General features: G+C 39.7%; 1 protein-coding gene across 9 annotated transcripts in view; it reads right to left on the bottom strand.

Annotated features, from left to right (window-relative positions):
- chl1b (cell adhesion molecule L1-like b) overlaps positions 1-12,920 on the bottom strand; it is a 687,190-nt gene that overhangs the window by 54,862 nt on the left and 619,408 nt on the right. For all 9 annotated transcript variants that reach the window (XM_069936961.1, XM_069936960.1, XM_069936966.1 and 6 more), the window contains one exon: positions 3,698-3,877. In XM_069936961.1, the coding sequence (XP_069793062.1) occupies positions 3,698-3,877 (180 nt within the window). The remainder of the gene's footprint in view (positions 1-3,697; positions 3,878-12,920) is intronic.

Raw genomic sequence — 12,920 nt, 5'->3', positions numbered from 1 at the left:
TACAAATGTCATGTTCAAGTCTATAAAATACTCACACATCTCATTCTATAAAGTGATCTATGATGCTCTTTCCTTGCTATTGCTTCAGTTTATGTTAATAGGAGTAGGGTGCATTGTTTCATGTTGCACATTTACAGAGAACAGGCCATGATTTCTTGGTTCATTTAAGACTGAACATAAAATATTTAATCCACTTTTTATCATCTTTATTATAGTTTCGTAAATTATAATGACTGTTCCATTCGCCTTCATCACCAGGAGCTACTGTTGCACAGCGGAATAAATGGCACAGAACACTCCAGATGAGATTCTGAAGATTAAAGTCATTGTTCCGGTTAAATAAATATGAACCCAAAAGCATGGCCATTATTTGAAATAGCAGATCATATTAAAAGTAATAAATAGCAGTTATGCAAATATCACTTCACTCTCTACAGCTGTAGTAAATGGTCAAAGTGCCCTTGGTTCATCGATTTCCATGTCTATAAAACTTAAAAATTATATCAAGTCTGATGGTGTCAAGCCAAACCATGAAAATATGTTTTTCAGTTTGGCAAATAGACTTTCGATCATGGATCAAGTCTTTAGTGACGTACAAACTTACAAACAAGCGGTTAAACAAAATTTTCTTGGTTACGAATTGACCCATTTTTACAAAATCATGGGAAGTTGCCATTTAGTTGATTTGTTTCCAAGCTGAGAAAGAAGAGCAATCTCAAGTGTTACAAATCCCAACTTTTGGACCAGCCTTGAAAGTTAAGGCACTCACTGCTCACTCAACTTGTTTTAAAATACCACAGGTGTCTCCTGCTGCCACTCATTTAGCAGTGAGTTATAGACCCAGTCATACTTTGGGTTTCCTCAACACCCTTTGAAATCTTCTATGAAGCTCTGCATTAAAATAACTGATTGGATATGCCCTTGGCCTCATCTCTTCCAAGGTCAAACAATTTGAGCCTTTTCAATCATTTATTGTAGGCGAAGGTCTCCTAGCCTGGAAACATCCATGGAAATATTGTCTGCACCATACTTTCATCTCCTGTCTGTGATGTGGAGTCCAGAATATAGATTGTAGAAAGATTTTCCAGATTGTTTTGAAGGGAACATTTCAAAATAAACATTTATAATTTTTTGGAGTAATGGATAAGTATTAGGAGGAATTTGATAAGATTAGTGGGTTACATGCATACACACATTTTAAAACAGATCTTATTTGAAAGACTGAAGAATTCATATTCAGGAACATTGCAAAATCTATGGAGAATGCTATGCACATTTCACAAGTAGGTGCTAATTGAAATGATGTCATGAAATGATTAGACCATTGTTTGGAGGAGACAAACTGGCTGTTTAAAAGTACTACAGCGTGCTCACAGAAAGGTCACTCCTGGGTTTTGTTTATCTAAGACAACAGCTTGACCAAGAGAGGAGAACTCCTGTGCTTTGCTGAAGAAGGTGGGGGTTTTTGCAAGTGAGAGAGTCACATGGGCTTTCTAGCAGACTCAGTTGGAGAGAGAAAGAGAGAGAAGACAAGTTGAGCAAGCTCTCTCAGCTAGTGTGTGTGACACTGAAATCAGCTGAACAGTGCAAGCTAGAAAGCTTGTTGAAAAAGAAAGCTCCAGAGCAGTGGATGGCTGTAAGTGCTATCTGTCTGATGTTTCTCTTGGAATAAGGGGAACAGAAAGGAATTTTGTGATAGCCTGAAAGAAAGAGGTTATTGTCTGGAGAACCCTGATGGGTCATGTTTCATGAGTGAGACTTTGAGGTGACTAATGGTGGTACCTCAGTTGTGGAAATCCTGGAACAACAAATCTCTCTCTGCAAACCCTACAAGAACCTTCCTGAGCCATAAACATTTACCTTTCGAGCACCAAAGCTTGGTAAACTTTATACATGTTAAATTCTGTGCACAGTATAAGAATTGCCTGCATCCAGAGAACTTGGAAGAAGGAGAAGTGAGTTTGAACTGTGAACCAAAGAACCTTTCTTAAATTTACACACACATTACATACACATTCACTTAGAATTAGAAGGGGTTAATTTGGGTTAGTTAAGTAGAGAGATAAGTTACATTCTGTTTTCATGTTTAAAGTTAATTAAAAACAACTTTTGTTTAAATAACTACTTGTCTTGGTGAATGTCTATTGCTGCTGGGTTTTGGGGTCCTTTGGGCTCATATCAAAACAATTTTTTTCCAATTGATAACATTCAACTGTCACTGTATTATAAACTCGTGATAATCTTAATGGTATTTAATTACAGACAAACATGTTCTCCATGAGATTCTGTACTACAGATCTCCCAAGTTGTTCAGTTTCATTCTTTCAGAAATAAATAGAGCAGAATTGCTTCATTACCTTTCAAATGAAATTCTATTTGGATATGTTGTGTCCTAAGAGAAATGAGGCATGCCGCAACATTTGGCTGCACATGCTTTAAATTTATTTGGCACTCCAAAAGCATAAGAAAGAATTCAGTCTTCTCCACTTTGTTATAATTTTTAGTTGTTACCGTCATGTTATTGGTTTGCACAACAAGCAAATCATTTTACGGAATATTTACCTGTTGTTACCTGCATTGGTCCTTTTATTGTTATTATGATAAGTGAAAGCTGATTGCAGAAAGCTGGGGCAAATCAGATTCTTATCCCTACTCAGTGTCTCTTCCCCACCAAACAATTACCATTCCATGTTAAAATGTTTCATTAAATCCTCTGCTCTAATGTTTGAAATCTCTGTGTAGGACCTTGTTAAGTGCCTTCTAAAATGGACATAGAACACATTTATTTAGACTCACTTCTCCATTCATCAGACATTTACTCCATTCATTACTGTCTCAAGAAACTTACTCAGACATGATCTATCTTTCACAGATCAATACCGACTCTGATCAAGTGCTCACCCGCTCCATCGATGATGATAGATTCCTGGAACTTTTTCATAGTTGGTATTAAATGGCCTCCGATCTGTGCTTACCAGGTTTCTCCTTCACTTCTTAAATAATAAAGTGAGCTTTGCAATTTTCCAATCTTAAGGCACAATTTCTTAGAACCCTGGAAAATTCTGAGTAATGCCCCATGTGCAATTTCTTCACAATATTTCTTTTCAGCCCCAAGGGTGAAAACCTTACACTGGTGATTTGTCTATGTTGAATTCTATTATTTTCATCATTACCATGCTTATAAATATTAAATGCTTGAAAATGCACTCCATTATTTATTTTAGGTCTAGTTGGACGGCTGATATTTGGTGCTCGTCTCTGATTATGAAAAAGATACAAACGACGCAGTACTCCACATTCTAATTGTCGTCATGATATAAAATGGACACTCTAAAACTGTTAATCTGAATGCATGTAGATTAACACAAAGAATAGTCAAAAGAATTTCTGAGTATCCTTTCAGAACTGGAGTTTTGAATTTAGAAAGTAAATGCAAGTTTGATTTTATGTCTAATTAATTGCTTTGTGTTTATGCGTTTTCATTTGCCCATTTTATGAAATGATAGACCAAGTAAAATGAATGAAACAAAAATACACATTGTTCAAGATACAAAGAAGACATTGTTATAAATAGCTGATCTAAATTATATATAAAGTTTACCACTTAATGTCCAAGAAGTATCTTTATTATTTCAATAAAATGATTAAAACTCCAGTATATTTTGCACCATGATTTCAAATTGCAAAGTTTTCCTACCTCCATCAATAAATGTTGTTCCTTCTTCTGTAATAAGCTTCCCAGGTCCAGCCCTAGTGTAAGCACTCAGGTAGAACTTATATTTGCTGCTTGTGTCTAGGTCAGACACCACTATCTTAGTTGTGTTAGGGTCCGTAATATTAATCGTATTCAAAGCACCAATTTCTTCTGTGTCATTAACTGTAAAGTAAAGCATTCACGAATCAGTCTTAGCTACTACATAGTTCAACAGTTTAATTTGTATCTGAAACATGAAAGGAAAATGATTTCCTGTGTTAGTTTCCTCACTAATTGGAGTAAATAAATAGCACGGGAAGACAGTGCCTTCTTGATGTTCTCCTGTTTCATTTTCAGACTAATGTATTTTTTTCTCTCTCCCAGTTGTTTGGTTAGTGCAAACCTTTCACCAAAGTATTCATGAATCCAGTTACCATAAAGCATCTTGTCTCTTCTTTTCTCTGCTTGTTTATGGAGTGCTGACAACCATGACATTCAATAGCACCTCAAATTGGGGTGAGTTGTAATTTAAATTCCATTATCCAGAGAGACCAACTAATGTTCATAAAATGGGCATTGCAAATTCACATCAATAAGGTGACACTTTGAATTATAATGGTTCGAATTCAACAAATGTTTCATTAAAAAAAACTGACACAATCATTTGAAAAGTCAGTAAAGCATCCAATCAACAGCATAGATGGCATTTTCATCGATATCACACTCCATTAATTAGTGTGCAATGAAGAGCTCATATGAGATGATGATCAATGCCCATAATCCTCAAAATGCACAGCGATGGCCAAATTGATCACTGCTGATCAATTGATCACTTTTGTGGAAAGTTGCAGAAGCTTTATTTCATTTCTAATTAAGTAGGTAATTATGACATATCCCAACAATGATGTCTGATTTGCTTGCAGATGAAACTATGTAAAACAGATGAATAAATTTGCTAAATATGATGAAGATTTGAAGTGACTGCAAACTACTGTTTTCAAATATGATTTTTATACAGAAATAAAAGAAAAATTTGTATACTTACCTCTAGAGCAGGGGTGTCAAACTCAAATTCACCGAGGGCCAAAATTAAAAACTTGGACTAAGTCGAGGGCCGAACTAAATATTTATTGAAAATTTTCAACAACATCTGCATGTTTTCTCTCAACATATGTAATGTTAAACTTTTTCTTATTAAAATAAATGTTTAATAATAGTTTTGGTTAAACTCTTTCCATAAGAAGCATTAACAAATAAGAAATAAAATATTCAATAAATAATATTTCTCTCTAGCCTTTCAGCCAAGGATCGCACGTTGCCGAGAAGCATGCCAGGGAGCGGAGGTCTGCAGGGAGCCCTCCCCAGCCTAGCCAGCAAAACCGAGAGGCATCCCCCCCGCCCCCTCTCCCTCCTCCTCCCCCACCTCCGCCTGCCGCAACGGCCGCCAACAACCCAAGGAGTCCCCTCTGGTCTCGCCATCTCGCCGGGAATACCGTGAGAGCGGTGGAACTCGTCCATGACCTCCACCCCAGTGGAAAGTCTGATGCACCCACCAACAGATGAAGCTCAAGGAGACGCGGAGGTGACCCACCACATTCAGCCACATGGAGCTAGGCGGCGGGTCCGTTGGAGCTCGGCGGCGGGTCCATTGTAGCTAGGCGGTGGGTCCGTTGGAGCTAGGTAGCGGGTCCGTTGTAGCTAGGCGGCGGGTCCGTTGGAGCTAGGCAGCGGGTCCGTTGGAGCTAGGTAGCGGGTCCGTTGTAGCTAGGCGGTGGGTCCGTTGTATCGGCGCCGCTGTGAATATCTAATTAACTTTCCCGTTAACTATATCGGTGTACTGCTGTGCCTGCTGTGGAAGTGCTAAAAACTACTATGGTAGTACTTGCTGCTGTGCATGTGCTATACTGGCGCGGCGGCCAGCGGGCCAACTCTAATATATATTTAATATGATCTTGCGGGCCAAATATAATTATATCGCAGGCCAAATTTGGCCCACGGGCCAGAGTTTGACATGTGTGCTCTAGAGTGATCATTGACAACAGAAAGTACTTTTACACTGCCCTCCTGTATTGCAGAGTTCGTTGGAGGGTGAACGTTAGTGGATGTCGATGTGGACGTGCCACGTAAGTCCGATGCACAACGTCACCCTGTGGACGTCGTAATTGATGACACTATCCTGCTCCCAAAAGATGCAGGTCAATTTCTCCCTCAGGACAAATGCAAAGGAGGGCTTGGACCTTGGACAAAGTCCAGTGCTTCGACTCGGCCATCAACGTCGTCTGCTGCATGCAAGTTGAATGTGTCCTCACTATGCCGCAGATTTAAAAGTCCTGCCTTGCCATTGCGAGCTGAACGTTTCATTGCGCGTCAATGGGAACTTCATATTCATTAGCCCAGTTTCTTAAGGAATCCACACGGTCAATTTAGACTGCAGCCACTCTGTAAAAATGTATAGGTCCTTGGCGGAAAAATTACGGGATGGAATTTAGCAAATAAATTCCATCTTGACATTTTTATACTGCCAGCAGAGCAGAAAATTTGCAGCTTCTCGAAGGCTGTGTAAAAGTGCCTAATAACATACTAATCCTGAAATTCATGGTCTGCCTAATAAGCAAACTGTCTCACAACTTGCTTTGAATAGGAGGCATCCCATGAATTGTGACTTATTGCAAGTTACTGCTGTGCTCTGTTTGCCTCATTAAAACAGATGTTGCTTCGGTGAGAAATTAAGTCAGTGAGAAATAGATGTTTGGCTGTTCCCTACTTATCTACTTTATTCATGAGGATATGTTTTAAAAAAAAGTTCCACTTGTGCAAATAGTCTGTTTCCCACTTTTTCAAAATATATCTGAAAAATTAGTGTAACATGTCATGACCATAGGGAGAACATAATATTGGACATGAAGATTTTTCTTCCTGAACATTTTTGGTTGTATTTCATGGATTTCGAGCAGCAGATCATGAAAATGATCCTAAAATTTTCCTAGCTCATACCGTTTTTTTAGATAAAACATATTTTTGTGATTTCCTATCGCATTTTAAGTCTACTTCAAGCAGACAAAACCACGAAGTGCAACGTCTTTGAAAATTCATTTTCTGCATTCGCACTTCGACTTCTTTCTTGCAGTCAGCAATGAACATGGCAAAACATTTCATCACCAGGACATTGTGACCATGGAAAAGCAGAATCTGGGGAAATGGAATCCATCAGTGCTGGCTGACTATTGTTGGACACTGACATGAGAAGGTGAGTTCAAAGGAAAATCAACAGCAAAATTTTTTTAGGTCAGTTGAACTCATGTAATGTGTTAGCATCATTATACAATTAAACATGCTCAACCCAATAAAAGTTAACTTTATGTTTCTCCAACTTCCTATGTGATACAGCATATCTGAAGTTATCTTTGTGTTTAACTTGAAGTGGTCTTATCATAATCCTCAATTTTTTTTTCAGGAAGCAAACCTTTTGAAAAACATTGTTGACCAGTATAATCTCTTCATTTATCCTGAGGCCATATGGACTTTATATAATTGTGCCAACTTGACCCACATTGGAGCATAAGGCTAAATTTATGCGACAGTTCCACACAAGTATACAATCTTTTTTGGTTTGCAAAGAGAAAATTCCCTACAAATGGAATCATATGATAAACACAAACAGAACATGCAGGAAATATTCAGCAGCCTGCATTTGCTTGAAGAGAAACAGGGTTAATGTTTCAGGTCAGAGTCCAGTTGTTGGGCACTACCAGTTGCCCTAATAATCACAAGGACAAAGACTGAGGGGAACGCTAGGCTTTATTATACAGAAGACTTGAGCTGGACCAGATCCAAGCTAGGGAAGTGCAGGGAAGAGAGAGGTGGCCCGACCTTTATGGCCTGGGTCCCAGGGAAGAAGTCCAAGGGATAGTGTCATCAAGGGGTGGGCCAGCCCGAGCCTTTACCGGCCAATGAGTACATACAATCCATACCATTACACCAGTTTGGTTTGTACCTGTTCAATTAGAATCTTTCAGTTCAGACTGAACAGTATTCAACCTGAAATCTTTACTCGGATTCTGTTTTTCTTCCCACACATGCAACCTGACCTGTTCTGTGTTTCCAGTATTTTCTGTTTTTGTTTTAGATTTCCTTAATTTGCAATTGTATTAATTTTTATAGGATAAATATTGAAAGCAGTATTCACTGATTGCATTTTGAAGATCATTGAATTTTCAATCACACAACCTTGCATTGTGAACAGGAGATGTTTGTAGCCAGAAAAAACAGTACCTCTTTGGTAATAGTAACACTTTATAAGGGAAGGCAATTCTTGTACTTCAAGTTGATAGTCACACAGAGCAAGATACAATGATATAGTTGATTTGGAAGCTGTCCAGATGGACATCTCATGCATAGTACAACATTAACAGTGAAGCAAGTAAAACACAATACATAAATGCAAACTAACAGAGAATCATCAGTTGGTACAGAGCAAAGGCAACACAATTTTATTGTTGTGAGGTTCATTCAGTAGTCTGATAAAGGAAAGAAAGAAACTGTCCTTGAATCTGGTGGTGCATGATCTTGCTCTCTTGGATCTTTTCTCACAGTTGGTGGGGGGAGGGGGGGCGAAAAGAATGTGACTGGGGTGGGATGATTTCTTTAATGCCAGCCAACTGATCTCGAATCCGGCACTGTCTGTAAGGAGTTTGTAAGTTCTTTGCGTCATTGCCTGCATTTGCTCCAGATGTTCCAGTTTCCTCCACATTCCTAAGATGTACATGGTCCAAATGTTAATTGGTCACATGGTGTCACAAGGACCTGTTACTGTATCATATCTCTAATTTTAACTTAATATATTGGCTGCTTTTTCAAGGCAATAGGAGATGTAGATGGAGTCAATGGAGGGGAGGAGGTTGTATGGGCGTAGCCTTAGGCACATTTGTAACCCTCTGCAGTTTCTTCTTACCTCCTCCAGAATACATGTTGGAAATGGTGATGAATTATTCACTTGATTTTCCATAGTTAATATAATGATTTGGAAATACCTCAGAAAGAGGTAAGCACATAATTCTTGATGATGTTCATAGAACTTCATGTTTGTCATGTCTCTGTGCTGGTTTAAATGAAGATGGAGTTTTGACTAGAGTCTGTTTCTAATCTTTATCCACTATTTCCTTAAAATGTAAAATAGTCTCGCTCTGAATTCCACAAGTAAACATTCTACCAATCTGACAAAAGGTTGATTCTGCTCAAGGCAATGTTAAACTCATGATACCTTGTCTATTGGCTCCCTCTCCCTGGAAATTGTTCTTTCTTACTCAGCCCATCAAAATCCAGCATTGATTTACAAATCTTCATTGTATTTTTTATCCACTCTGCTCCCTGGAAACAATGCCAGAATCTCAAATTTCTTTTTACAACTGCACTTATCTGGTGTCTTGCAAAATCTATCTTCTATGTACTTTATGGATTTAATGTCATTTCTCTAATGGGACATGCAAAAGTGCACAAAGTGCTTAGAATGTGGCCAACTATTGATTTAATGCAAATGTATCATTACTTCTTTAATCTTGTATTCGAAGAACCTCCTTATAAATCACTGAAGTGCCATACTTGACTTACAAATTCAGGGTGTTAGGTTGATGGTGGACAAAATGCAAATTGAAAGCCATCTCAAACTGTTAGGGATTCCTTAAAGACAAGGCAGCATCTGACATCCAACAAACTGTCTCACTTGCTGGTAGCACAGAGTGATTCATTAAAAATTTGCAACACAAACACCACCAAAGCAATCAACAAGGCAGAGCTTCTGGACTGGGTCAAACCTGCACATGCAGCAATGAACAGTGGAAAACAATCAAACTGATTGGAGCAGGTGCCTCCATGACCATTCCCTTCCTCAATGTTGGTGAAGGCCAGAGCAAATGACAATTCAAAAGTAGGTAGCAAATGGATGGCCCATCTTGGCCTCCTTCTTAAGTTCATTTCACCACAGAGGCAATGATGAAAATAATAATAATGAATTTATTATCATACACATTGTACATAAGTGCCAAAATTCTTACTCGTTGTCACCAAACAAGTATGTCACAAAACAAACTACAATTGTATATGTAAAATTGCTCTGTGAAAAGATAGAAAAAAATACAAAAGATGGGTAATAAATATTCACAGTTACCATTGTTCAAGACAAAAAGTGGAGCTACAATAGTGCAAATAGGCTTCATTTGTGGTGCCAGAGTAGTTTATGATTAATGTTATAGTGTTATTAGTGTTGTAAGAGCTTGATTGCTATTGGAAAAATAACCTATTGTTGAATTGAGAGGTGCTAGACTTTAGGCTTCTGTACCTTCTACCTGAAGCAAGCAGTGAGAAGATTTGTTTTCTAAAATCAGCTGGTCTTCTCTCTGTGTTCCAGTGTGGCAGCAACACCTGTCATGCACGTCCTGACATGGGAAGCTGCCATGATCATAAAAAGGTGAAATTCAATCCAGCCATTTCAAATCCCCTCCATCATGTTCTGAAAGATGAGGCATGGCATTGTTGGTAGTGCTTGTTGGAATCATTCACCAATAAACTGTGTATTGATGCTCATTCTGCTATTGTGAAAAATCATTCTGTTGACGTTGGCAGAATCTCAGATGGTAATGAGGAAGCATACAGGAGTGAGATAGATTAGTTGGTTGAGTGGTGCTGCAACAAACTTGCACTCAATGTTAGCAAAATTTAAAAACTGATTGTGGACTTCAGAGGGTGAAATGAAGAGACACAAACCAGTCCTCATCGACTGGTGCATCATTGTCTAGTATGGAGGTGCCAACACATAGGATAGGCAAAGACTACAGAAAGAGTTGTGAACTTGGCCAGCCCCATCATAGGCATCAGTCCATTAGGGACAAGAGGTGGTATCTAAAAAAAGCAGCTTCTATCCTCAAGGACCCTCACCCTCTTCACATTGCTACCATCAGGAGAGAGCTACAGTAGCCTCGCTCTGCTATCAGATAATGGACAATGAACCACAGATACAATCTCACTTTTCTAGTTTTGGTACCATTCAGAGCCAGCTCTTCAGCGCTTGACGTCCTGTTTTGCGGAAACTGCCAAAATGTTTGGCCTGGAAGTCAGCCTGAAGAAAACTGAGGTCCTCCATCAGCCAGCTCCCCACCATGACAACCAGCCCCCCCACATCTCCATCGGGCACACAAAACTCAAAACGGTCAACCAGTTTACCTATCTTCGCTGCACCATTTCATCGGATGCAAGGATCGACAATGAGATAGACAACAGACTCGCCAAGGCAAATAGCGCCTTTGGAAGACTACACAAAAGAGTCTGAAAAAACAACCAACTGAAAAACCTCACAAAGATTAGCGTATACAGAGCCGTTGTCATACCCACACTCCTGTTCAGCTCCGAATCATGGGTCCTCTACCGGCATCACCTATGGCTCCTAGAACGCTTCCACCAGTGTTGTCTCCGCTCCATCCTCAACATTCATTGGAGCGACTTCATCTCCAACATCGAAGTACTCGAGATGGCAGAGGCCGACAGCATCGAATCCACGCTGCTGAAGATCAAACTGCTCTGGGTAGGTCACGTCTCCAGAATGGAGGACCATCGCCTTCCCAAGATCGTGTTATATGGCGAGCTCTCCACTGGCCACCGAGACAGAGGTGCACCAAAGAAGAGGTACAAGGACTGCCTAAAGAAATCTCTTGGTGCCTGCCACATTGACCACCGCCAGTGGGCTGATATCGCCTCAAACTGTGCATCTTGGCGCCTCACAGTTCGGCGGGCAGCAACCTCCTTTGAAGAAGACCGCAGAGCCCACCTCACTGACAAAAGACAAAGGAGGAAAAACCCAACACCCAACCCCAACCCACCAATTTTCCCCTGCAACCGCTGCAACCGTGTCTGCCTGTCCTGCATCGGACTTGTCAGCCACAAACGAGCCTGCAGCTGACGTAGACATACCCCTCCATAAATCTTCATCCGTGAAGCCAAGCCAAAGAAAGAAGACTAACACACACACACATACTCTTACTTTTTTTTTAAAACGTAATTTATAGCAATTTAAAGCGTATAATGCAGATGCAAACTAACAAATTTCATGACACATATTCATGATAACAGATTCTGATATTGTTATAGCACTTGTCCAAGCATGAACAAAAGGACTGACCTGCAGAAGATGCAGCTGCTTTTCTTGTGAAGGCAGAATTTGAGCAAGTTTAATATCAAGGTGCACTTGTAAAACTGATCTCAAGGAGTGCCAGAGAAAATCTCGATGAATTTAAGTCATTCTTGGAACAATGGAAGATGGCTGTGATGAGTGAAGATAAATGTTGCCAACTTCAAGACAGGGTTGCAGAAGAATGTGATGTTTTAGAACCAACTAGCTTTACTGCTTCAGCAATGACCCCTCCACTCTGAATCAGAAGGGGGAATTTTATTCATTTTCAGTCTGCTTGTGACTCCTTATGAAGTGAAGCAATTTGTGAGCACAAGCAAGACTGGAATCAATGACAAGAAACAGACAGACCACATTGTCCTAGACAATAACCATCTCCAATAAATGAACGGCTCACCAAGTCTTTGTGGCATGCAATAACATTACGGTCCTCAAATTCCAAACAATCAATAACAATGTTGACCAGAAACATGACTAGAATAACCATATGAACAGCAAGGCTCCGCGAACAGTGGGAAATCAGGTATTTAGTGGGAATGGGCCATTGGCCAAATCTTGAATGTCTTTCCATTGATTATATTAAAACGGTTGAATACACAAGGTCATTCTGAATGGAGTGACTCCACCAAAAGACTTGGTGTCATCCTGATCAAAACTTCCTGCTTGATTGGTACCTCAAACACTTGGCTGCCTTAAGCCCTTATGCAATGTAACTCTGCTAAGGACCTTCCATGAGCTATGTGAATGGCTTTTATACACTTTTTCAAGTGACCAAATAGTGACAAAATAGTTCACCAAAGGGCTTAACTAATGGTAATAAGTTCTGTCAGTGGACCAACGTTTGAAGAAGCAGAGACAGTGAACTATTGATTGACATTACACAATCCCTCCCCCCCTCCCCCATGTGAAACCACTGAGATGCACGGCAGTACCTTACCCAACTTTTTATAATAGTAAGGTAGCATTCAGCAGGTAGCAGACACTGGGCTAGATCACGACAGGCCAAACTCCTTTCTGAACCATACATCATTTGAATTGGACAGATATTCC

Source organism: Narcine bancroftii, chromosome 5 (genome assembly GCF_036971445.1).
Source record: "Narcine bancroftii isolate sNarBan1 chromosome 5, sNarBan1.hap1, whole genome shotgun sequence".
Classification (NCBI taxonomy): Eukaryota; Metazoa; Chordata; class Chondrichthyes; order Torpediniformes; family Narcinidae; genus Narcine; species Narcine bancroftii.
The sequence above is the reverse complement of the archived record's forward strand: the minus strand, read 5'-3'. Positions and strand labels throughout refer to the sequence as shown.